At 50.0% G+C, this 26905-nt stretch overlaps 1 protein-coding gene across 3 annotated transcripts in view; it reads left to right on the plus strand.

Annotated features, from left to right (window-relative positions):
- LOC149358743 (uncharacterized) overlaps positions 1–26905 on the plus strand; it is a 297550-nt gene that overhangs the window by 220952 nt on the left and 49693 nt on the right. The window contains exon 1 of one of the 3 annotated variants that reach the window (XM_089570923.1): positions 20738–21188. The exons of the other annotated variants lie outside the window; for them this stretch is intronic. Coding sequence (XP_089427049.1) covers positions 21022–21188 — 167 coding nt within the window. The 5' untranslated portion in view covers positions 20738–21021. Of the gene's footprint in view, positions 1–20737; positions 21189–26905 lie in introns of those variants that run through there. 3 annotated transcript variants of the gene reach the window in all.

The following is a 26905-nucleotide window of genomic DNA, read 5'->3' on the forward strand; positions in this document are numbered from 1 at the left end:
CCATGGGTCGCGCTACACGGCTTTATTGCAGGACAGCATTTGAAGCTCGTTCAGCAGCACTACGGAAATACTGGGTTGCTCATTTACACGCTGCACGTACAGTCTTTATAAAAAGTACACAGCCCAAAGGGTCTGCTTCTGAGCCCTGCAGCGCAGACCCTCTTGCATACTCAGGGACCCTGTTCTCACGAAGGCGGGAGGAATTTAAGTCTTCAAACCTGTATATTTTTTGCAAAAACTGTACAATAGTGTTTCCGCTTGAACTCTGTGCAATTGGGGTCCTTACGGGTATTAATTCAACCTATGTAGTTTGGCTTAAAAAGAAATAAATGGCTGTCGCTTAGCTAAGGTTAAGCCTGGATATCTCGAAGCGAAAAGATCTCGCTGCTTTTCAGCCAACTCTTAAGCTACCACTTCTGGATCGCTGTTTCTGCGCCGTCCGACTGTTGCTTCTTCCATGGCGAGTGTCTGCGCCTGTTCTATGGGCAAGCGCGCCTTATATACCCCTCCTTTCAAATGCACACTGCGCACGGCTGCGGCGAAAAGTCAGACGGTGGCGAGGAGGAGAAGCGGCGGCGCACATGCGCAGTAGCGCGCGGCGGCCACCTGCGCCGTGCGTGACGTCGCTCGGTTTCGCGCATGCGCAGAAGTGGCAAATCTGGCCTCCGGCTCACGCGAAGCGCAGTGTTGACGAGCCTAGTGAAGCTTTTCGCTTCAAAAAAGCTTTTTGATATTTCAGTAGAGGTTTGTGGTGACCTTCGTCCCCTCATCATTTTATCTTTTTCTGAGTCAGTGTGCAACCACTGCTACTGTAGAGTTTACATGTCCAAAAGAAAAAAAAAGATACTCTCGATTTCTCAATGCAGTAAAGCCATTGGCTTTAATTGGCTCTCACCTTTCCCGATATACTAACGGTCCTAAAGAAATGGTTTGCGGATCCCGCTGGCCTCGTCTGACTCTCTGGCATATCTTGCGCAACATCTGTGGCTCTCGTTGCTGGTTTAATTAACTAGTAGTTGTAGTTATTTGTGCTGTTTCGGCATCCCATTAGTGAAGTTCGCGGTGCCGTGTTTTGTTTGCCGCATCCGGTCGCTTTATGGGAATGCCCATTAAGTCCTTTTTCTTAGGCCCTCCGCACAACCGCACAGAAAGGGGTCAGTGAACCCAGCGGGAGAAGGGAGGCGCCGAATGGCGGGGGATTACAGGAGACGTCAAACTCCCCTCATGGACGGAGTCGTTAGGCGGCATCCTGTGTGCACGTGTGTACGGCGAGGCTGACCCGCGTCACAGTGCGTGGCTCTTTGTACCATGTCTGCAGCGGCATGCTTTGACATATTGTCACGCTAGCTGCAGGCATGAGTTGCGACGACGAGTTGAAATTGATGAGTTGAAATGGCGTTCCTCGAACTTGGCGGCAACCGGACCTTGGGAAAGCGAGTGTTCGCGAAGCTCGCAGCGGGAAAGCATAATTATCCGAAATCGTGATGGTGGAAAGTGTGCATATGTGTACAGTGTCGCGATGAGTTACCTTCTTTCCCCAATCATTCATTGGTTGTGTTATTCTTTCCCCAACTGCCGATTTGTGGTATTTTCCTTTCCCCAATAAGTTATTGGGTGGATGTTTGTATAGTACTTGATTGGTTATTCTCCCACCGAGGGCGGGGACATTGGTTTTAAAACCAGCTGCTTCGGCAGGACCGAGGGCTGGTTTCGTCACCTAGAACTGCGAGCCAGTCAATTGTAAATATGTTTTCTCCTTGCTTGTATCCTCCTTTGTGCTTTTAATTGTTATAAAAAGTTAACCTCTCCTAAAGTGTCCTCTTGCAATGTGATTGAGCAAAACGAATCTTCAAGACGTCAAGAATCCTACAACAATCATCATTAACCCAATTTCCCTCTACGAGATCAAGAGGGGAATCCAACTGGCGCAGTCGACAGGATGCGCCAGTTGGATTCCCCTCTTGATCTCGTAGAGGGAAATTGGGTTAATGATGATTGTTGTAGGATTCTTGACGTCTTGAAGATTCGTTTTGCTCAATCACATTGCAAGAGGACACTTTAGGAGAGGTTAACTTTTTATAACAATTAAAAGCACAAAGGAGGATACAAGCAAGGAGAAAACATATTTACAATTGACTGGCTCGCAGTTCTAGGTGACGAAACCAGCCCTCGGTCCTGCCGAAGCAGCTGGTTTTAAAACCAATGTCCCCGCCCTCGGTGGGAGAATAACCAATCAAGTACTATACAAACATCCACCCAATAACTTATTGGGGAAAGGAAAATACCACAAATCGGCAGTTGGGGAAAGAATAACACAACCAATGAATGATTGGGGAAAGAAGGTAACTCATCGCGACACTGTACACATATGCACACTTTCCACCATCACGATTTCGGATAATTATGCTTTCCCGCTGCGAGCTTCGCGAACACTCGCTTTCCCAAGGTCCGGTTGCCGCCAAGTTCGAGGAACGCCATTTCAACTCATCAATTTCAACTCGTCGTCGCAACTCATGCCTGCAGCTAGCGTGACAATATGTCAAAGCATGCCGCTGCAGACATGGTACAAAGAGCCACGCACTGTGACGCGGGTCAGCCTCGCCGTACACACGTGCACACAGGATGCCGCCTAACGACTCCGTCCATGAGGGGAGTTTGACGTCTCCTGTAATCCCCCGCCATTCGGCGCCTCCCTTCTCCCGCTGGGTTCACTGACCCCTTTCTGTGCGGTTGTGCGGAGGGCCTAAGAAAAAGGACTTAATGGGCATTCCCATAAAGCGACCGGATGCGGCAAACAAAACACGGCACCGCGAACTTCACTCCTCCCAACCAAGAATGTCACACAGACACTTGTTGTCAGTGGGACATTAAAGTTCAGCCACGGTGTCCAACAACAAAAGTACATACGCACGCACACACACGTACGTCGGCTGTCCGGTCAGTCCACCAACACGCACACATGCGCCGGCTGTCCGGTCAGTACACCAGCACGCACACATGCGCGCACACAACGGATATTTCAACCCGCACACACAAGGCTGGAGACCAATCTGCACATTCCAGAATTCACCATGTCAGATCGTTGCCCCAAACTGGCAGAAATTACTTCTAGCCGCCTACATCTCGAAACAAAACTTGTTTCTTTTGGGCTTTGTCCAGAAGACTGGTCCAAAATTCCGAATTATCCGGGACAACGCCGGTTCCAAAGGCTGCCGCCACCGTCGGAGCAATAGAGCTCACCTGCTCCCCGCGGGCTACGAAGATTGCTGCTGCCCTCGCGTCTGCATTCTCCACTTCTTTCAATTTTACAGTTCGCTCAGGCCTCTCATCGGCTACTTCGCATGCAGTTTTGCAACGAGATTCAAGTAGCCCTAGCTCTTCGTACAACTGCCCAGAGACGTTCGCTTCAAAGAAAATCGTGCCGTCACGCCTTTTCTGACAACTGCCTTCACCAGCTTGCTGCCGCACTTCTGGCAATGAAACATACTGTGTCTCCTCCACGCTGATACCCACAGGAACAGATGCATTATCCCAATCCTGCAGTTCCTTATCAGCTTCGAAAACCATTGCAGCGAACAAACGCGCATTCCTTCCTTTCTCGGCATCAAATGCAGCCTCATCGCTCGTTGATAGCTCACAATCTGCTGCAGAAACTTTTGCAGCTACCGAATTGGCCTCAAGCTCTACCGGCGTCTCATATTTGTCTCGAATTTTGAAAGGCTTTTCCAAATCGGCTCTCTCAATTTCTTGATGTAGCCGCTCTCTTTCTGTCTGCTCTAACAGCGAGTGCGTCTCAGGTGTTACCAACTTTGCTACACCATCATCTACATCTGCTGCCACTGCGCAGAGTGTCAGCTCCGGCTGGCTAACCGATTCATCTTTGGCAGCCAGCTTACCTTCGCCTGCAAAGAGTGTTGCCTCTATTCGTGCCTGCTCTACCTCTTCGTCGAGCATTACAGCTGCCCCAGAGTTTGCGTCAACCTGTTCTGGCTCAATGCTGAACTCCTGTTCACAAACAAAACACTCGTGTGCCTCCTGGGTCTCCTCTGTCTCGGCTTGCTCTGACAAGCAGCGCTTCAAAGGCGTGACTAACGCCCCTATGCCCTCGGCCATCTCTCCTGGCACGGCACACACGGTTGGGCCCCGCTGCCTAAACGCTGCAGCTTTCACACCTATAGCCATTGGCCCACAGGTCACTCTCAATACGGGAACATGCTGTTCTCGCTTCGATTTCGGACAGTCAATCATTAGATGCCCAAATTGCATGCAGTCAAAACATTGAACTGCTGCAAATAACATCCCGCTATCGGCTTTCGTTCCCTGCCCTACTTTCAACTGCATCTGTGCAAGCTTTGTTTTTTCTTGCTCAATTAGAAGTTTCAACTTCTCAATTTCAAGCAGCTTTTCTGCCTCCTCAATCTCCAAACATCGCATCTTGCCCTCCCAATTATACCGTACGGCAGCCATCTCCCTTTTCCGTGCTATCATCTATAGCACGAAAACACTACACCGACATGGTGAATTCGGAGGAAGCAGAAAGGTCTCCTACCTCGCAGGTTGCTTTCCTCTGCCACGGTAGTCACGTCGCCCTGAGTGACGACAGCGGGCTCCTTTATGCGGATGAGTTGAGTTGAGCCCCGGCTCTCACAGCAGCTTGCTGACTTGTCCTGCCTCGTTTGACTTGCTGGTCTCCTGGTTCTTCTCTTGAACCTCAACGGGGACGCCTGGTTCCTTCCGCAGCTCACGGACTAGGCACCTCCACGACACGTCGGTCGCCTGACTCCTTCAGCTCCTCGCCGACTTGAGCCTCCTACGTCCCGTTGACAATGACCAGCAGTCTCATGAAGCTTTCAACGTCGCTCTATGACGCTGACGTTCCTCCTTTAGGACGTACCGCTCTGCAGCTTGTCCACCGACTCGATCCTCCGCCCCTCCGTCAGATACCTCGAGCAGGAAGACGTAGCAAATCCTGTCGACTGCGCCAGTTGGATTCCCCTCTTGATCTCGTAGAGGGAAATTGGGTTAATGATGATTGTTGTAGGATTCTTGACGTCTTGAAGATTCGTTTTGCTCAATCACATTGCAAGAGGACACTTTAGGAGAGGTTAACTTTTTATAACAATTAAAAGCACAAAGGAGGATACAAGCAAGGAGAAAACATATTTACAATTGACTGGCTCGCAGTTCTAGGTGACGAAACCAGCCCTCGGTCCTGCCGAAGCAGCTGGTTTTAAAACCAATGTCCCCGCCCTCGGTGGGAGAATAACCAATCAAGTACTATACAAACATCCACCCAATAACTTATTGGGGAAAGGAAAATACCACAAATCGGCAGTTGGGGAAAGAATAACACAACCAATGAATGATTGGGGAAAGAAGGTAACTCATCGCGACACTGTACACATATGCACACTTTCCACCATCACGATTTCGGATAATTATGCTTTCCCGCTGCGAGCTTCGCGAACACTCGCTTTCCCAAGGTCCGGTTGCCGCCAAGTTCGAGGAACGCCATTTCAACTCATCAATTTCAACTCGTCGTCGCAACTCATGCCTGCAGCTAGCGTGACAATATGTCAAAGCATGCCGCTGCAGACATGGTACAAAGAGCCACGCACTGTGACGCGGGTCAGCCTCGCCGTACACACGTGCACACAGGATGCCGCCTAACGACTCCGTCCATGAGGGGAGTTTGACGTCTCCTGTAATCCCCCGCCATTCGGCGCCTCCCTTCTCCCGCTGGGTTCACTGACCCCTTTCTGTGCGGTTGTGCGGAGGGCCTAAGAAAAAGGACTTAATGGGCATTCCCATAAAGCGACCGGATGCGGCAAACAAAACACGGCACCGCGAACTTCACTCCATTCTTTGTTTTCCCTGGGACATGCGGCAGGAAGTACGGGCGTCGGTCGCGTCAGCTGACTCATTTGCAGTAGGCGGTGATCGCGGCTATAAACACACCACCTCGATTTTCTTCACTGAAATTAGTTATCACGCAATGCTTATACTCACGTCTATTGTCTTAATTTGAGCGCACTGTCAGGCACGCACAGCGAAAGATCAATTTGAGATAGGCGAACAATGGCGCCGACACCGGTCTCGCGAAGGGCACGCTGAGCAATTCGTGTGCTCCCAGAGAGATAAAATTAAACGCTGAGAGAGATAGAGAGAGGGAATAGCAAGAAAAGAAAAAAGAGAAGGAGAGTGGAAGGGGAGGAGTGCGGTACTTTTCCTTCAAGCTACCACGCCTAAAGCACGCGTGATTAGACTTTCAAATTCTGCTCTTTAATTTAACGCTGCCACAGACATGCGAATTTTCTCATGTGGTTCGCACGCTACCTGTAGACGCGATGCCGTTCAGTGTTTTTTCTTCGCCTGAAAGCGAGCACGAAAAAAAATACCGTAATTTCCTGTATGCAGCCCTCGCACAGTGTATATATAGTCCGCAGGGTGCGATTTTGGCTGAAAAAAAAAAAAAAAATCTTTAATAGCACGCTCCCGGTAAATTGCCTGCACTCGGCACATAGAATTCATGCTATCATCCATTTCAGGCATTTCATGCTAAATTGAGCGATACTTAAGAAATAAAATGCTGTGTAGTCCGCGCCCATAGATAGCCCAAAATTGTAACTTGTAATTGTAACGCGGGCTGTGTAGCGGAATTTACGACATATGCTCTGCACATGGGTAAAATTAATGGGGGAGCGTTGACCGTGTTAAAGGTCGAACTGCAGTAGCGGGCAGTCTCTGCGGCAACCGAATAATTTTACTGCGTACGAACTCGTACAGACGCTTTCAGAATTACTGGTCAACCGCTGTTTAAAAGCAGGTGAGGAAGAGGGGGTTGAATTACATCTGGTCACGACGAGCTATAGTTTCATAATTCATAATATTATTACCCCGCGCGATGCATTAAAACGCCCTTTAACGACCGGTTCCTTGCTCTTATGGAACGCGCTCTGTCATCCATGCACCTTCGGTGCGTTCTTTGACGCATCCCAAGACATGCATACATCTCTGTTGTTTGGGAAGTGTACCCTGATGGGCGAGGGGGAATCAAAACGGCGTTGCGCTTTGTCCTATTCAGCGAAGTCGTACATAATGACGCTTTGCCCTAGCGTGCCGCTGCCCCAAGGCCATTATACGCGGTCGCGGGGCACAACGCACACGCGAGGTTCCTTCCATCTAGCGCTCCTTTTCGTGCGCGCACGCTGTATAGAAGTCACCTTCGAATCGAGATCGCGGGCAGAACCGACCCTTCCGCGCTTAGAGAGCGGTGGACGTAGGCCATGGCGTGACCGCTGTAAAGCCCTGCCCACCACAATGGCTCCGTCTTCTCCCTTTCCACTTTTACCGCTCTAAATTCAAAAAAAAAAAAAAAAAAAACTGGAAAAGCGAGGAGTCTAAAGCACACTGCGGTCGGTGTCCACTTGAGGCTTTCCTCCTAATTGGGCTCGCGTGCGGCAGTTTGCTCTTTGAGCGGCCGGAAACCGAAGCGGCGGTCTTGCATGGATTGGCTCGTCTCGGCTTGTCTTGTCCTGCGGCTGGAGGCGCCACGCACTCTCCTTTTACGAGCCGTGAGGGAGAGCGTCGCTGTTCTCGCGCACTGTAGCGCGCATCGACGGGTGCTGTGAAAAGTGGAGGTTGGAGAGCAAGCAGCCGAAACGTCCAAGTTGGGGCTTCGACGCAACTGCGCACGCGCGTAGCAGCTTCAGAGTGGTGCTTTTATAAGAACCTAGTTGTGTACTACGCATCTATAAGAAACTAGCTTTTTGTGTTTCCTTTGGAATTCCATTCGAGTTATAGTATTACTTTTGAGACATCCATTTGTGAGGAACATTTTGTCACCGTTCCCACTCATGTGTTCTTGTTTTTTAAATTAACTCTGTACAATTTTGTCCTCTTCAAGGAGCATCTTTCTGCTCCTGGCAGTTGCTTGGAAACCATACTTCTTTTCGACAATACGAGGCATTGTCAGAAATATGCGTAAGATACCTGCTGCAGTGGTGATCTGTCGTATTATCCTGTCTTCCAGGCTTATTTTCTAAATGGTCTTTTGGAATGCTTGAGAAATCCGATTCGCGATTTCACTAATTTAAGGATCAGTAGTAATCAGCGTGACTCAATGTACGGAGTGAGATATCTGCGCCTAGAGCCCACTCAGATATACTTGTCTGTTTACAAGCGGTCTCTGCCGCGTCTGAATACAGAGTTCCTGATCGAGGCACTTATCGATGCGAGAAGCAACCTCTGCAATCTGCAGACTGCTCTGAGTTATGGGCACTACTGTTTTCACCTCCACCGGACACGAGGAATACTTTGTAAATACAACCGGAGAAACCGCCCGCTTAAGTCCGTCCAAAACACACACTTGTGTATGTTACCCTTCTGCTCATCTGTCGTGCTTCTCCGATAGGATCGTTCACCCGCCAAGCCAGGCCCGCGAGCTACACGCGAACAAGCCCAAAGCAGTTCGTGTGTGCAGTACGCGCTTTCTTTTTTGTTCTGTTTTCCAGCGTGTTTCTTTACATCCCTCGCCACGCCCTCCGGAATTCTTTCTGCTGGCCGGACAGAGACTCTCTCCTCCACTCTTCCCTGCCTCCTCTCATTCCGTGCTGTCCAGTCCTAGCCCCGCCGGACGAAGCGCATGTAGTAGCGGGTGATCCCTGCTGAATAACAAGTGTTCTTAGACGCCGCTTGCGTTCCTTCCCCAGTCCCGTCCAGAGGCGGCAGCTTCTTTGCGATCACTGCCTTGGGCCTCGGGGCTTGCCGTGGATGGCGTGTGTGTGTTCGCTTACGGCTTGTCCTTTTTTTTTTTTTTTTCATTGCATGCTCGGCGCGCGGCTTTGTTCGTTCGCTCCTTTTCTTTGTTTTCTTTTCCCTCGCACGTGCCCATTACGGCGTGTGTGTGTCGGCCGCCCATGCCTGAGGCGGGATGCATATATGCAAAAGGAACGAGCATCGCGGCTGGCATGCGAACGGGCGTCCCGCTCTTCTCGTGGCGACTGCCTGCAGCGCCGCGGATTCGCCAGGCCGAGAGCTGCTTGGCCTCGGGAATAATTGCTCGCTGATAAGTGAGGAGGAGCGGTGGTGACTGCGATCGTAGTTATCGCTTATCTGTCATTCTCTTGCGCAAAACCACCCTGGTTCTCGGACTATACGTGAGTGGTGGCTCGTTGCATGTATACTCTCTACTGCTTTATCCGTGCACGATCAGCGCGTATCGTTTGTGTAACCAATGCTTCAAGCTCGGAGATGTGCGCATTTTAGTTTGCAGACTAGTCGTCTTCGCGTCATGTTACTCTATCCAGTTTATTCCTCCGGAAATTTCGACCGCTCTTACCCGGCGTCTCCCATGGCCGGAGTCGCTTTGGGACGTTAAACCCACGTAAACCCATAAACCCTCAGCTTATTCCTTGTATTCCGTAGGCTTTATTGCTATGGTATCGAAACAAACGAACAAAAAAGGCTAACGCACTTTCGACGTCACCCTACATTTAGGAATTCGGGGAAAGACGTCAATCAGGCGTAGCTTTTTCCTTTCCTTGTCGCTGGATGTGCAGAAACAAATGTTCTGCTGGCTCTTAGTAAGGTGTGAAAGTCGACTTCAGAAGCGCCGGGACAGAGTTGTTGCAGCCTACTCTCCATTTATGGCGGACCGACGTGGAAGACCGAGCCTCTGTTTACGTTCCTGGTCCAACCGTAATGCGACACAGGAGCACAGAATCGCGCTTCTAGTAGCTTGCACGGAGCGATTCGGTGCATCTTATTGAGGATATCAACTGCGCACTACTTTTGTGTTCCTGTGAATATTTTTTTATGCGTTTTGGGGTTCCTCCTGAGACAATCGTCAACGCTCAACCGGTGCACTTCGCTCACACAGCCGAATCAGCAGACGATATTGGCTTGGTTAAGTGCTTATGCAAGTGCGGGAAGGAAGATGGGCATTCTTCGCTAGCCGAAGCCGGGAAATGGGCAAATAAGAATAACTGTCAACTCGCCCGATCTGCCGTTCTTCTTCAGGCCAAGAACTGAATCTAGCCAGATTTTCACGCCATTTTTCTTGCTTCCCTTTCTGCCTTCTCCTTCTTCCTTCTCTTCTTTCTTCTCTGGGCAGGTTGTGGTCACGTCACGACGTCACGCGACCTCTGTCTACAAATCATTAATTTCATTCCCACCTGCCAGGGTGGGCAAGTTGTAATGGCTTCACAAGATCACGGGACCTCTCGATCTGGGGGGCTCGTTGCCACTTACCACAGGGGGCAGGTTATGATGATGTCACAAGGTCACGTGACCTCTCGACCAATCAGCTAATTTTGAGACACACGCCGCTATTTTAGGGGAATGCACACTCTTATGCTGTTGCATTAAAAGAGCGTCTCGGTCCGTGATGCGGGACAACTTTATGTGGAGAATATAAGATTCCACGATTCTGGGAGTCAGTCTTGTCCTCTGAATACCGTCTGTCTACTCTTGTCTCGTTTTGCACTGCCGCACTTTCAAAAAGAATCTAAAGGTGACTCCTAAATACAATCAGATCCAGTTGTCATCCGTCATGCAGAGAACACTCATGAATGAGGTGACTTCTATAAATACTATCAGATCTAGCTGTCATGCGTCATACAGAGAGCACTCACGAATAATTCTTCACTTTCATTTTCGCTCTATCCTTATTCCGCATTTTTTGGGTACGAAAAATTATCCACATGAACAAATAGCTGCTACCCTTACAAAAAATTTTTTAGACAGTCTATAGACTTCTGTCTGTGAAGACTATAGACTTTCTATAGACAAATCCTAGAGAACAGTCTATAGGCAATACAAATGCTATAGAAAGTCGATAGGCGATCTATAGATTTATGGCCATGCACTTATAGACTTTTGTCCATAGACAATCCATAGACTATGAATAGACAAAAAGAAATATCTATACTAAGGTAGAAGAATTTATAAGAAGTCTATAGACCGTTTTTATAAGGGCAGGAAGCAGCTTGACCAAAGTCCTTGCCCCCCCTTTGCTGGCTGCGTACAGCTATTACATATGTTTGGTGAATGTAATAAAACGGTCAGAAAGCTTGCAATATGCTTTCGTGCATGACAACTCAGTGCATAACAACTAAAATGCAAATTTTGGACTTTAACGCCCCGAACCGACACATGGGCTATGACTGTGAGGGACACCGTAGTGGAGGGCTTCGAATTAATTTAAAGACCGCCTGGTGCGCCGACATGGCACAGCTCACCCGCGACCTTGGAGTCTACAATCGGATGCCAGAGCCACTGAGCCACCGCAGCGGGCTCATAAAACTGCCTATAAAAGCATGTTCCAACAGTAATATGCATATACATGTTTAGAGGCATCTGAGTTTGCAATAGTTATTACTGTCATCTGTAGCTATTCCTGCATTACAAACAACTATAGTGTCTGAAGCAGCTGATGACTTCAGAAGTGGGAAAGTGAAATCAGCAGCAGGAAGAAATTCAATTTCAATTTCAATTTATTTTCGAATTTCTTTTACAGGAAATACAAAAAAAAAAGCGAAGTCCTTGCGATCTGAAGGAACGTCTTCTCTTCGATCGGTGGTCATGCATGCACACACAATTCTCACAAGCAGCGGTCGTGACCCCACTCTCGCTTGCCGGTTTTGAAAAGGACCTATTGTTGGGAGGCGTATCGTTTCCCGGAGCATATATATGATGTGGACACACACACAGACGCACGACCTCTCGGTTCTGAGGTCACGATGTGAGGGAGGGGGAGGGGCAGGTGAGGTATTACCGACTCCACCATAATAGGCATACGAGAGACAGTCAACCGTGGGCAATACTTAGCCAAAGCGAGGTCTCAATATCACAATGGTCATGGCGGAGGCAGGTTTTTATACGCACGCATTGTGGACACACATGCTTAGTTTGCCAGAGCTGAGCGCAGCGGCTTCTCTTTTGGCTATGGCTCCGGACAGGGCGGTTGTTTCGTCTGCCTTGTAGGGCTGCGTAGCAGACGACACCCGGGGATTGTTGCTGCTGTTGTTGGAGCGAATGAAAGGCAAGAAAGCAACTGCGAGTTTGTGGCGAAAGGGAGCGTGAGGTTTCGGCCTTGTGATTTTCTTAGACTTTTACAGCTTTGTTTTGCACAATTTGTTTGTTTCCTGCTTGTGAACTGGGCAGTGACGAAAGAGTTTATGTATATTTTTTCCGTCAATTTTTCTTTTGTGTATCCGTGCTACACTTTTCGTGGCTGTTCATTCCAGTGGAGCGCGGCGTGAGAGAGTCCGGAACCAGGAAGCAATGCTTGTACGCACTCTGAAATCACGTCGACACATGGCGAGCGTACCAGCCCCCCCCCCCCCCCCCCCCCCCCCAACCCCTTCCCCCTCCCCTCGCTGATGCCCGTAGCGGAACCGTGTGATTTCTTCCCGGGCAGCTGGAGTCTGTCGTTAGCCGCTTTGCGAACCAACGCCCACGAAGTTTTCGTTTCCGAGTCGCCATTCTTTCTTTGCCCAACTGTTCTCGGGCTCCGATTCTTTCTCCCCAAAACACTACGTGCGAGGGTATCGTTAAGCACACACGGACACAGACTCAGTTCGGCTAATGTTGACGTTTCGGCGAGCGCTTTTCCTGCGCCGTTGAGGCGCGAACTTACCGAAGCGCATTCCTTCATCGTGGATTTTTCTTCCATGCGGAACTAAATGCGGCCTGTGTGTGGAAGTGTGTTGGGAATGGCGAAGCAAGACGTTTAGGTTCTAACGCAGTTGCGTCATTGAATGCAGGAAATTACACAGGATCGCTGGTGACGTACGCATATAATCGCAATGACGAGGACAATGTCGCGGCTTCGCCGCGAGTGTATTGCGTCATGAGACGGACAACTTCCGCAGTGTGCCTGTGGTTCTACCGGGTGTGCCACACTACTCAATTGAATTTTTTTTTTTTTAACATGTGATAATACCCCACCTCTCTATCCATCACCACCTGGCTCGACTGGCTTGGCGCTGAAGGGGAAGAACAGCGACTTCTGGTCGCCCAGGCGGTCGACATGCTCAACCTATAAATTATGGTCGAATAAAGGTCTTTTACTACTATTACTACTACTACTACTACTACTTACATAGCAGCATCTTTGACGTTGTGTTACCGGATCAGGTGGATGCCTTGTTCAAAATAAATAATAGGTTAATTACCTGACGTGTTCTAATTAGCGATTAGCTGAACTTTATTTAGTTCATTGTATTAAATTGAACGAATCGCCCTTTATGGTGTGCACACCTATCTGCACTGCACGGGTGGAGTTTGCTGTAAGAAAATATGCCCGATTCGACTCGTCGAGAGGCGGAAATGTATGTCTGATATCTCGATGTCTTGCAGTTCGCTATTGATTGTATATGCGCATTCGACGCCATTCTCGACCCTGTCTGTGTACTAATCTAAACTGATAGGATGTTCAAAATAGCATCGCCCGTTACTAAAGCACTCTCCAGCATGTTCTTAATACATTCTGAACACGTTTTCGAGCAGAGTGTAGGGCTATCGCCTTGTTTGATCATAAACAGCACGGTTGATATATTCTGTTGCGATTCCATCTGAATTCTGTTACTTTCCTTATTCTTTTCGCCGTTCGTCAATGGCTTAAGTGACACCACACGCAGGATAAGCCTGCTTAGCTGATCCTTAGCAGAGTCTATTCAGAGTAAGGACTGAATAGCCAGAAAAGGAAATTGCCATATATTTACGCATTGCTGTCTAACACACTAAGCTCAGCGAAAGTTGCTGCAGTGCTGCTATCTGTCTTCTGCTAATGCGTAAGTCGTACAGTTCGTGCCAACCTAGGTAACCGCAACGATCGCAACAGGCGCACGGACGCGTTGTAGGTGTTGGTAACCTGATGACACTTAACCGGATGTTGACGGCGTACGCTATGAATCCTGAATCGAACGGGTAGGGCTCCGTATAACAGCTCTCGCTGTAAAAGAAAAACAAATCTTAGAATTCTATTGGCTCGGGGAGGCGTAAAGAAGAGTCGCACGCGCATTTCTTCGCACGTGCTTCGAGGATGCACAGCCAAAGAGTAATGTGTCGGCGGCGTCCCTTTCGAGAAGTGCGAAAGCAGTGCGTACATTACGGAGTCTATGAAACGCCAACGCGGAAGAGCCGCGCTGGCCAAGGCGACTTGTCGTCGGCCTCAGCGGGGTGTCGAAGTTAGCACTAGCCGAGTGCGTAACGACGCGTGTCCAGCGGCGGTTCGTAGAGAAAGTCGTGGCCTGTCGTCGCCGAAGAAAGAGACGCATATCTTCGCACCGCGCCGCACGGTTGACCGCGCGCGGGTCGCCGCGGCTACTGCCTTTTCTGTCTTTTTTTTTTTCTTTCCTCACTCGTCCTATGGACAGCGTGACTCTTTTCACCGCCTGTTCTTTCGACGGTGAGAACTTGCCGTCTCTGAGTACGGATAAGTCTTTCGTCCTGCTGTACGTCACGAGTCTGGGAGAGATGCTCGCGGTAGCGGAAACTGGCGGTGCAAATATCTCGGTATATATCTGCGTATACATGGAACAACCATTTATTTCCAAACAATGGTTGCTATGGTTACATTCGTACACGATAAGTTACCATAGACACAGGTACGTATAATGACGCTGCTCTTTCTCATAGCTATAAGCTAAGTATACGCCAGAAGTGACTACCTCAGAAGACGTGTTATTCGGAGAGTGTTTTATTCGTTAGAGGCTATCTTAGAGCGTGTTTGTTTTCTCTTTTTATCTTTTTACCTTATCATTTGCCGCCGCCGCGATGGCTCAGTGTTAATGGCGCTCGGCTGCTGACCCGAAAGACGCGGGTTCCATTCCGGCTGCGGCGATCGAATTTCGATGGAGGCGAAATTCTAGAGGCCCGTGTACTGTGCGACTTCAATGCACGTTAAAGAACCCCGGGTGGTCGAAAATATCCGGAGCCCTTCACTACGGCGCCCCTCATAGCTTGAGTCGCTCTGGGACGTTAAACTCCATAAACCAAACCACTTCTTAATCTTTTATTCCCCGTAAATGGCAGCAAATTTAAGCGTATAATGTTCTCAGCTAAGTTTCCCACTCTTTGTTTCCAGAACCAAGGTGTTTATAATGTCAAAAAAAAACAAAAAAAAACAACGGAATGTTCATTATTTCGTCCAATTTCATGCTATGCTCGCAGTGGGTGGTGCCTGAGCACACAAGCGTCTTATATACAGAGCGTTTTGTTTTCTTGCGTGAAATCTGTAACCAACCCTTTATATTGCCTCATGAATTCGCTTCCAGAGGCCCCGAATTGGAGTTGGAAAAGTCTGAGGCAGCTGGGTTTTTTTTAACCCCATTCTACTTGAATCGCAGAAAGCCGAGGAGCGAAAAGCTTATCTGTTTTACGTGGTCTTCCACTATTTTTCTATCACCAGCGCGCTATAGTCTTGCGCAAATTCAGTGCGCAGGAGTAAACAAGGTACGACGACAGGTTTCCTTTGTTTTGAATTTCCGAACTGCTGTCCCAATTGGCCCAACAGCCCACTTTGTTAGGCAACACTCTGTGCACGTTGGGAAATAAGATTGAGGGTGGTTGTTTGACAACCCATCAGGGACCACATCCACTAAACTTACTGATCACCCTTCATGCGCACCTCATTTCGTAACCCTGCCCTCTTTCCTCCAACACTTCCTATAGCCCTCTGAGTGTCACATTTTCGCAATCCCATTCGGGGCCTGCGCACCCGCCGTATTTGTCAGCAAGTCGTATACCTCTCCAACCTCTCGTAGACCGCACCATCCCCACGCACATCTTCCGCGCGCACTTACGTGCATCCCCTCCTAATCGTCCACGGCAGCAGCTGCTCGCCTGAGCTCATTCTGTCTACACGGTCATGCCTCCACCAGGCGAACACAACTGGACCCCCCATGTCTGGTTCTGCGCCTTGTTGCTCGCGTGTGTTCCGACATAAATAAAGTGCGCCCGTGCTCGTCGGCAATGAGCTTAACTTCCTATACCCCTCCCAGTCGCTGCTCATTCCATGAGGCGTTGCGTTTTTGTGCAGCTTCCCCTAGCTTTTCTTCTATTTGTTCGCTTGTTTTTGCTTTATGGTTGCACCTTGTGTATACCCACTCTCGAGTCTCGCTGGCGGAGAAGTTTAACGGGAGTTGCGTACGTGTTTAGTCTCTTTGTTTGCGCGCCTTCTTTCCAGTGACCTACAGGTTCGTGCGTGCAATGCTTGTATTTGTTGTGTTCTTTTCGTTTAAATCTCTCTTTCTTAATGCCTGGGCTCTCGTATGTCTAACTCGACGGCTACCTGCTGAGCGCGCGCCCTCGGCGCGCTGTCTTCACTCTTTTGTTGTTGTTTTTTCTTTCCGCGTTGTGCGCTTGTAAACGAATGGCGTGATTTACGTTTCGCAGGCCTGGCAGTGAAAACAGGTTATCCCGTTAGTTTGGAACCCCTCCCTTCAGTGCGCGCACATATGGACACACGCACAAAGCGTCTGTGTTCGCCAACACACCTTCTCTCCCTGCTTCTCTCTTGTATACGTGTATTGCTTCTGTAGGTTGGAGGCTGCGCGTATGGTACGCCGCCCCAGTTTCTTCCTGGAAGAAGGGTGGTGTAGGAACGCGGGTGTGCACAGGTAAGGGAAGCAGATGTAGAGGCTGAAATAGCCCGTCCTCTCGTTTCCTCATCATATCCTCGTCGTTACGACGCAAATCGATTTACTGCCTAGCTTTTTGACTTATGATAATACGCGCACGGAGGCCTTTATTTTATTTTATTATTGGGGGGAGGGGGGGGGGGCGCTTTCAGCGCGCTACGGCGACGCAGTTAGTTGGAGTGTGGAAGTGGGAAAGATGGTGGGAAGCGGTGGTGAAACTGAGAAAGAAAATATGAACAATAGGAGAAGGCATTGAAGACGTCCAAGAGTTAGTTGCTCTGCTGTTCGTTATCGGCGGCGTTTCAAATGGTCCACTCGGAAAGCAGCCTTTGGTATGCAAAGGCGGTCGACTGTGCTCTGGAGCCTGCCGCATCGTTTTTCATCACTCCGTGTACGTGCGCGGAGTTTTCCGTTGCGAGACTGCGAAGGCCGGATGGGGTCGTTTTGCTGGCTCCGTTACCTGCGGTCTTTGACGTATGGCCTCAGCAGTTTCTCTCTCTTACCGTCTTCTCAGTTTCGAAATGGCCAGGACGGGTCGTATCGCCCGCCGGAGCACGTATAGATCGTCGTACGCTGAATGAAGGCGATAGCAGTGGCCCAGCCTTGCGAAACAATAGCGGGATGGCATGCACTACGCTAGTCGTTTTGTGATCAAACCAAGATGTAACAAGATGTTCTTGCTGCATCTTGCGGGACAGCGTTCACATTCGCGGCGATAGTAATTCGTTAGTGTAGGGATCCATATGGCATCAACCTAATTATGCTTGCAGCGATGAGGGAATTGCAACCCTTCTGAAGTGCGTAACAGTTCGATTGTCTCGGAGCTCGATGAAGACGGAGAGAGGCTGGATACTGTCAAGTGAAACAAGCGGCAGCTTACCTTTGTTCGCCTTCTTCTGTCACGTGTGTGTGTGTCTGTGCGCTTCATATAGTGCGGGATCTTTGTGGTAACTTCTTTTAAACAATCCCAACTTCTCTAATGCGTTTCTGTGTTAAACTTGCACACAAAGCATTTTGGGTGAAACAGTGCCAGACAGGCAGAAGGAAAACAACTTAGACAAGCACCGACTCGCAACTACATTTTTTATTAAGAAAACCACATGTTTATAGGAACAATCAACAAGACCCAAACAACTCCCACCCACATGCTCAGAGTACAACCTAAAAAAACACATCATCAGTCCATGGCAGAACCTTTAGAACAAAAAATCCTGTAAACATTGAAAAACAACCAACCAAACGTGCCATTTATGATCAAAGAAATCAACTTGTTTACCTACTAAAATTAAGGATGGTTGACTCACACACTCCTCTTTTCTTTTCCGAATAAAATAAGCCTCCATCAACTCCCGCGTTGTCTGATTTCTGTGACGAAATAAAATGCTAGTGTGGGTGACTAATGGTCTGCATACTTTCTTGTTTTTCTCTTTGTCATCCTGGCAGCGCTCCTTCAGGCTAGAAAAATTTGATTCCGAGAGTGACCTAAGGTGTTCTCTAAGCCACACATTGGTACATTGGCCGATCTATCCTATATAAACTTTTTTACTTCATACAGGGAGCTCATACACCACTGAACGCACACAAAAAAAAAATGCATCTATACCAACTCGTCCAAGTTTCCATCCTGCTAAATTTCATACAGAGTACTTACCTAGCTTTTTCCGCCAGTTAAATACCCCGGAAGCATATCGGTATATTTCTTTCAGTGCAAAAAGAATGTGGAGCATTGCTAGAGCTCCACAGATCTCATTCTCTTATTAGCACCAAAATATCCTATCACATATTTAATTAGCCAAAGAAAAGAAATGCAGCGAACTGCATTCGTGCATGGGTCAGAGTATACCGATAGCGTCCAGAGAGTGCAGCTGATAACCCGAATGGGGCAAGAGAACTGCGCAGTATACCCTTGCCGCTGGCAAGACGGTGCAAGCGGGTGCCCCGCCGTGTATACCCGACGCATCCATACAGTATCCAGCCCAGCAACTCCGCGCCCGAGAGAAATGATCGTCCCGCGGCACTGGTCCGAACATCCGCGTTTGGCCCGCGGTGGTGGCGGCGTACGCGTGTTCTTCGCTTCCCGCGCTATTTGTCCATAGACGACGAGAACTGCTGGCGTTCTTCCGGGATACTCGGCAAAGCAGCGTGTGTTGTTGGCCGTGCTCGCATCCGTGCATGTATACGCTCGGTACGGGGCGCTTTCCTCATCGCATTAGCCGCGGACCCACCTTCTGGGAGAAACGGCGGTACGACAGCTGCGTGCCGAAGAACTGGGCAACTTCCTTGCAGAATCACACCTTGAAGCGCATGACTATACCCCTCCCCCTCTCCTGCCTTTTCTCCTTTCTTCTTGAGGACCTGCTTTGTTCCTCGTTATGTGGCCATTCGGTCAACGACAGGCTGTTCGTTGTCAACAGCAAAAAGGAAATCTCTACATCCTTCGTGCCATGCCCGTATGGGGGCCTCGAAAACAATAGCCGAGCAGCATGATGAGTGGCCCGCAATGAAATTAGGCGAGTCATCTGGTAGCGCAGAGGGAGAGCTAGGTGCCCCGACTGGCTTATTGCCAATTTCCCATCGTCTGTGGCGCAACCGGCTCGTGAGTCCGGGAGACGCGGACGTTTCGTTATGGACGTCGACCGCTGCCAAGGAGAAGAAGCAGAAACAAAACGGGGATCCTGACAGGGACGAACGGTACTTCCAGGAAGCGGCCGGGTGTGCACGTGGAAGAAGAGGAGGTTGATTTATCGTTTATCCCATCACGAGCGTGTCTTCTTCGTTCGGATACGGGACAGGAGACATAGACAACTGCTCGACCCCTCGGGGCTCTCCCTCTCATCTTCAGATCGAGGCGCGATCTTCTGGCAATAATAAGAAGTAAAATAAGCTATAGATTGAGAAGTGAAATGATTGGTAGAAAAAAAAAAAAGCAGAGCCGAAGTTGGAGCATCTCGCGCTGACCGCCGAAGCCGCATACTTCGATCCGCGCTGCCAGTCAGTCTACTGTCAGCGCCGCGGCGCGCCTTCTCCTCCGCACTGGTTTCTTCTTGCAGCTGCAGCAGCGTCCCTCCTCTTCGGAAGAAGGCATGCGCGATGCGGGATGCGCGCGCTTTTGCAAGTAGCCGCGTCGTGTAATAATGGAAGTCCATCATCCGGCCGGCCGGCCCGAAGGACGACGACGCCGTGTCGGCGGCCGCGGCGGGGGCAGCGGAGGGAGGGCGGAGAAGTGTACCCCCACCTCCGTTCTCCTCTCCTTTTTATTCTCTCTCTCTTCTCCTGGACATTCCCTCGCCTTCGCTGCAGCAGCCGGCGTTCGCGTTTGACAGGTGTGCCGCCGCGCTCCTGCCTCTGCTGCTGGTGCGAGCAGGTTTCCTACGGCGGCTGGGCCGAACAAGTGGCCCCTGTAATTAGAAGGCTGCCCTCCCTTTTCCTCTCCCACCCCGCCTCGCCCTGCCCGCCCGCCTGCCTGCCTTGGCTGCCCGCTGCGGCGGTGCCGCCGGCTTTCGGAGGCAATCTCCCCCCGGTTCCCCCACCTCTTGTGCTTCCTTCGGCGGCGTTCGGCTACGGAGGCTTCAGAGGGGGAGCATTGTGTGCTCGCGCGTGCGTGAGCGCCACTGGAAACGGAGCGCGCCACTGCTGTGAAGTGGCTCGCGTGTTGCCGTCTCCGGAGTACGACGACAACGACGTCCACAGAAGCCTGCCGCGAGATGTGGCCGGTGTCTTCATCGTCGTCGCGACGCCGGTGGTGTCTTCTCCTGGTCTGTTTGTCAACGGTTCAGGTTGTCTGGAAGAAGAGGGTGCTGGACACCGGACGGCAACGACGCGCCTTCCACTTTCCGTGAATTAGGGGAGAGAGAGAAAGAGCCCAACAAGAGACCAGAGGAAGCGTCGAGTGGTCGCTGCTACCGGTGTGTTCGTGCCGTGTTCAGTGATTCTGTTTTGCCGCTCGGGATTACCGCGCTTCGATCTCCGAAGATGTTTCCATGCGTCGTTGCTGTCAGCGCGTCTGATCTTCGTGTTACGGCTCCTTTCGAGTGGATCGTGACAGGACAACTGCTGATGTGGTGGCTGTAAACAAGTGTCTTGTTTTAGTGCCTTCTTAGCACGGTACCGCCAGCAACATCATTCCACGTGTGCCCTTCATGTAGATGCGCAACCAGGTTTGTGTACCACTCCACGTGTCGTCGATCTGATGTGTAGAAGACGACGTCCTTGTGCCCCATCGACTCATCGAGGAGGATACATCAAGTGAAAGTGTACCTGGGCGTTGTACCTCTTCGCTTAGCACACCGAGTCTTTCTGTGTGTGCGTCTGTTTTTCCCGGAGCTTCGCGCTCATATTCGGGTGGTTGTGTTGCCGACATTGCACCTGCGAAGCCATGTCGACCACAGCCCTGGGCCGTCAGACGGCGGCAGGTCCGGCGAGCAAGGTGCTCGTTTGTCGCCAGTGGTGGAAAGTGTGCTGGGTTTACGGAGACCAGTACAAACAGTACCGGCAGTTGTACGGCAAGAAGAGGACCACCACCGTACGCGTACAGCAAGCGCTGTGAGTAATACGAGAGCTGAACGCATCATTTCTTGACTTGCAACGCAATCCGCGCGAAGATGCAACTTAGAGCACTGCATGATTGTCCGCTGTGTTCGTCGTGGAGTCAGTGGGGTTGGAGTGAGGCCCCAGAAAGTTATATATGTGCTGACCTGACCGACATGTTCTGAAATTCCAGCGCGCTGTTGTGGTCGCCGGTGTATCGCGGGCTGGAAAACTTATACAAACCAGAAAAAGCTAGTTTGCTGTTGTTTGGTTTCATAGAAATCTCGTGTTGCCTTCACTTTTTAATAGATGTCGCCGTCGGTTACAGGTTCCAAGCATGTGTTTACGACCACACGGTTTTCATTTCAGAGCGTAGGTTCCTGCAAATTTTCTTTGATCTCTTTTGACATAGCGGCGACATCTGTGGCGGTTAGTGTGAATGGCGACAAAGGAGACGTCGGTAGTATAGAAAGAAGACTAATCCCCATACCATCCGAAGGAGAGAACGCTCAAAGTTTCACGTTCATTTTTTATTTTCAATTTGCAGCCACAGTGGTTGTTACGCGATTGTATTTTGAATTTGTCGCTTTCGGTGACCGCACGCTCGCGCATAATGTTTATTTTTTTACAACGATGCAACGCTTCTCAGAAGGTCGTTCTGAGAATTGTTTGAATAGGCTATTATGTTTGGCCCGGGCAGATGTTTTCGTGAGCTCCTGTAATGAGCAGCTGCCGTTTGTGTGGTAGCCGGTCTAATGGGACAGAGGGAGTGTTCACTTTGGTGTGGGTGAGGGGCAGGTGGCTTGCTGTGCTCTAGAACTGTGTGTGGCTTTCGTCTTTATTAGTTTGCTTACCATTATGCATTCATTCCAGCTATTCCTCTTTTTACTCAACTTTAGCTTTCATCAATGCCCCGACTTCGTCGCAGCAATGACCTTGATGGCTGTTGAACGACGTAACATGACACAAATATTGAACAGTGAATTTTTGTGTATCGTGTTTACACCGAATGTGTGTTTCGTGGCGCTGTGTAGACTTTTGTGAATACCACTGCAACTTTGCCGCTATTCGCAGCACACCGAACAGGAAGACACAAGTTTCGTTATAAAAGTTATTGTCGCATTCATTCAAATGCGTGTCAGTGGTGCGGTGCTTGCGTGTAACCGCGTAGTGTCGTGTGTTACGGATATCTAAAGTGGTTATACTAAACCAAGACCAAAGCCTTGGCGATAAAGAAAAAAAAAACGAGTCAGCTGAAAGAAATAAGAAGCACATAGCGTTATACGAGTTCCACCTGTCTGGACACTCATCTCGTTGCACAGATTTTGCTTTATTTGAGGTCGTCGTTTAGGACGTTTCCAGAGCTGATTCAATAATCCACAGTCAGCGTAATGCTTGGATTAGCTGCGGTTTCGTGAATCACTTGCCAGAACCATGCGATGTACCGGATCCAGACGGGCGTTCATCGCAACGTTTTTGTTTATATTTTTGCTTTCTTTTGGAAGAAACACGTCTATAGCTTTCCTCTCTCACTACCACACACATCGCCGTTTAAGTCCTCATCTTGAGGCCACGGTGAACGGCCATTACGTTTGCAACTCATCCAGCGAAAAGCGTCTGCGCGCTCGCTAATGAAGTCCCATCGGTGATGGCCGTCGTTCCAAAGACCGCCAGAGTTGCCAGACTCCCGCGTCGTCGCTCCTGAACCGCGCGCACAAAAGCACTGCCGAAGACAACGCCGCGTGCATATACACTACGCGGGCACACCAGCACACGCCACACGAGCGTCTTTCCCGCTCTCAGCTGGGACGCCGCGAGAATTCATTAGCATCCCAGTGTTGTGGGCGGCCGGGACTAATCGTCGGTGGTGCGGCGGCTGTTAGCGAGACGCGACGAGGTCGGCGTAGCGATGCCTTCTCGACCCCGCAGTCTCGGCGGCGGCCCGCGGTACGCATGCGAGCACATCGCGGGGCCTTTGCAGCTTCGCCTAGCCAAGCGTGACTATCGGCAGACTGCCGAGCCGCCGCCGCCACCCCTTCTTTATCCCCGAAGTGCGGACCCGTCAAAGAAGACGCCGAATACGTCTGGGGCATTTAACGGTGGCTCCGCGTCTTCCCGCATGCAGCCCGCGCTGACGATTCGGCTTTCTTTTCGCCGCTATAGACAGCCAAGCGGCTTATGTGGACTGCGAGTGGCAGAGACGAGCGAGTGATGAAACTACGTCGTCCCGTCTCTGTGTGGCGTCTGCCTGGCGGTTCCTCTTGGATGGCACAACGGCTGGTGTTTGGGATGAGATTCACGCAAGCGGGCAAAGAAGAATCTGGGTGGGGGACCAGATGGACGGCATTCTGTCTGGGGTGTGGTGCGGGTGGTTGGGGCGATGGTGTCCTTCTGTCTGATGCTTATAATGCCTTCCTCGTGCTGTTGCTGCTTGCATGCCGGTCTGGCTAATAGTTTTCTAGATCATCCCAGACGGCAGAGACTTCCCGGGTTCACGCAGATCTGGGCGCGGTGGCGAATAAGCGTGGCCAATGACGCGAATTGCATCGCGAGCTGGAATCGCCCTTCCATTTATGACGAGGAGCTTGACGATGCTCTATTTCCATAGCGATCTTCACTATGATCTCCGTACGAAGCCAGCCGCGCTGATATGTCGGAGTATAAGCCGTATTGCCGGAAGAGCGCGTCTTCGTGAGGTTTGTCTTTGCGTAGTCAAGCTTATATCGCCCCTGAGCACTCCTGTCGCGCTAACGCATCTCGACGGGCTGACGGGTTTTATATAACCGCCGCGCGAACGACCGAAAGATGGTCGTCTTTATGGTCTCGTCCTGCCGGTCTTTGTGCGGGCTTTTGCGGGTGGTTCTTGATGACACTAGTCCTTTGTGCGCAGTCCGCACGCAAAGAACTCGTGCCGCTGCGTGTCCTCGGTGAGCGTAAGTGCGTTTGCCGTAATTGCGGTGCATTGAGCTAGCAAAAGAATGAGAGCGCAGTTGGGACGGAAGTGGCATTCGAGGCGACTCACTAATGAAGATGCAAGCGTCATCAGTGCTGTCCGGATCACACGTTAGGCGGACTTTGGCGCAGTGGTTCCTGTTGGAGAGTTGTCTTTAAAAGCTCTCCTGGAGCCGCTCTTCTGAAGTGCCTGCAGTTTTGAAGAGTTTTGAAGGGGGCCGGGATAAAAACAACGCTAGAATAGCATAGTAAAACAAAAGGTCATGCGGTAAGAAAGACGCGTTTTTTTTCTCACTCTCCGGCCGTCACCCTTTACGTTGACCTTCAACCAACTAGCTCACGAGGTAGCGAACATTTTCTCTGTCACGTTTGAAGGTGTTGTAAGCTGTAAGCGCTCACTGAAAATAGGAAGCTTTAATTGAGATTAACGGCATGTGGGCTTTGTACAGTCGTCCACACTTTTAACACAAACGCACAATAGGCGTTTGCTGATGGCGATGGTTTTTTGGGAAGGGTCAAATATACTTTATTTGGCACCTTAATTCTCCACTTGTGTCTTACATCATATATAATGAGAAGTGAAGACGGTAAGCAAGGCATAGGATGACGTGAGGGAGGAGAAGTTGGGAGAGGAGGCTTTCGTCGCGCAGAGGACGTGACGCGGTTGCGATCAGCATTATGACGGGGACAGTAATTACGAAGACGGTGGTTGTAACATAATAATGACAGCTATGATTACGATGATGATGACGACGATGACCTTCAGACCACCAACCATCAGCGTTGTGGAACGACAGTGAGCTCCGACACTGACACTTTTCGGGCGTATTAGTGCTGCTTTTTTTTTTTTTGCTTTCAGGCTTGTTTTGATCATTATTTTTTCTACCCATCTGCGGATTGACTGGTAGTGTGATTATTCGGTGATCCATCGATGAACATGCGGCTTCCGTATAGCGCTAAATCTGCGGTTATTTTGTGAACGTTCAGCGGCTTCCGAGCGATGCCAGCATCCTCTGCATATGCGCCTTGCCCTGGCGCGGAGTTTTTATCACGATAACCGGACCCCCCACGGAGATCTCGGCACGCGCATTCGCCTCCGAATACGCTGAACCCGCGGAGAGGCGTATCAAACGTCGATAGATCGACATTTTTGCTTATGATGCGCGCACGTTATTCGTGGGAGCAAAAATTAGCTCTGGCAATGAAACGGGCTCCCGCTTGATCGAGTGGCTTCAATTCCCGCCCCCTTCTCACCGGCAGGCGCAAAAAGCAGGGAGGACGGTTTCGTGAAAAGGGCGAGGAGAAAACATTCACTTGTCCCCCCCTCACTTTTTTTGCTGCCCTGTTGTTGTTCCTTAACTTTTTCCTGTGTCGTTAATAAGTGAAAGATGGGCCACGAAAATATGGCGTGAAAGTAGTCTGTCTTGACGTGTCTAACAAACGAGTTAGTAATTGTAACTGAGGACTGGTTCGGCTTGCGTTGCCTTTTCCATGTTTTTGTTTTGAACGTCTTGTAGCTGAGGTGTCTTTGCGGTCAAGTTTTTATTGTGCGTGTCTCATAATTAAGGTTTCCTGAAGCTGTGGGGAGAACGTAGACATGAACGAGAGAATCAGAAAGTTATGTTTGCGCGTGTTTGTTCGTGCGTGCGTGCGCCTGTGTATTAAATACGTCAGACTGCATGGCTGTTCCTTTTCCCTTTTTTTATGAAGCGTACATCGGTATTTGAGCGTACTGTGATACAAGCGGACCTCTTTTAATGAAACCAGGTGGTCTGCGAAACTGTTAGTTAAAAAAAAAACAGTTATGATTCCACCGAAAGGTATGTACACTCTAAACACAAAGGCGTAGAAAGGGTGTAAGCTGTTCTCTAGCGCACACAGGGAGTGCGCTAGAGGACAGTTTACACCCTTTTTAACTCCCGTACTGGTGTATATGTGTTTAGAGCGTAGCCCACAGAACTAAATATACCCTTTTCGTCGTTTTAAAGCTAACGCAATTGGTGTATTTATTTTGTACAAATAGAGTCATTTGTTTAGCTTAGTTGTTCCGAAATGTTTTCATTACAAATGACGTACACCCTTAGCGCCTGCAGCAGTGTTGGCTAGACAGCATTCCTCGTGCGGAGTTTCTAGATCCACGTGACTCCCCACTGAGGCTAGAAGAGCCTGAGCTTTGTTCAAGCTTACAAATCAAGGGGATGGACAATGGTGGCTGGAGTAGCCAGCTGATATACGTTGCAAGAAAACGGCGGTAAGAGCAGGGTTGTGGGAGTAGAGCCAACGGTAGTCCCAAAATCCAGCCGTTACTCCGTGAAAAAAGGACGAACTCTGGCAAGATATGCTCCGTATGCGAGCTCGGTAGACCAACCGCTGATAAAGCTATATATAGGGCGAACGGACTGCGGTATGGCAGCACATAAGCGAAGCCAAAGGGCCCATAGCGCTTTCATCATCATCATCATCAGCCTGACTACGCCGACTCCTGGGCAAAGGCCTTTCCAATGTCTCTCCAATTAACCTTGTCCTTTGCTAGCTGCAACCACCGTATCCCCTCAAACTTCTGAATCTCATCCGCCCACCTAACTTTCTGGCGCGGCGCCCCTTGCTACGCTTGCCTCCTCTTGGAATCTACATGCAGAAGGGAGGCTTCACGCCTTCTTTTAACATTCCTGCAGGACACTGATCTTGACTCAAAACGGTGACAGCAGGGACGGTCTATGGTCTACTATGATTTAATGTGTGCGTAGATGGTGTCTTCTGGAGTGGACTATGTTACTCTG

Source organism: Amblyomma mixtum, chromosome 2 (assembly GCF_055824585.1).
Source record: "Amblyomma mixtum isolate Tamu chromosome 2, ASM5582458v1, whole genome shotgun sequence".
NCBI lineage: Eukaryota > Metazoa > Arthropoda > Arachnida > Ixodida > Ixodidae > Amblyomma > Amblyomma mixtum.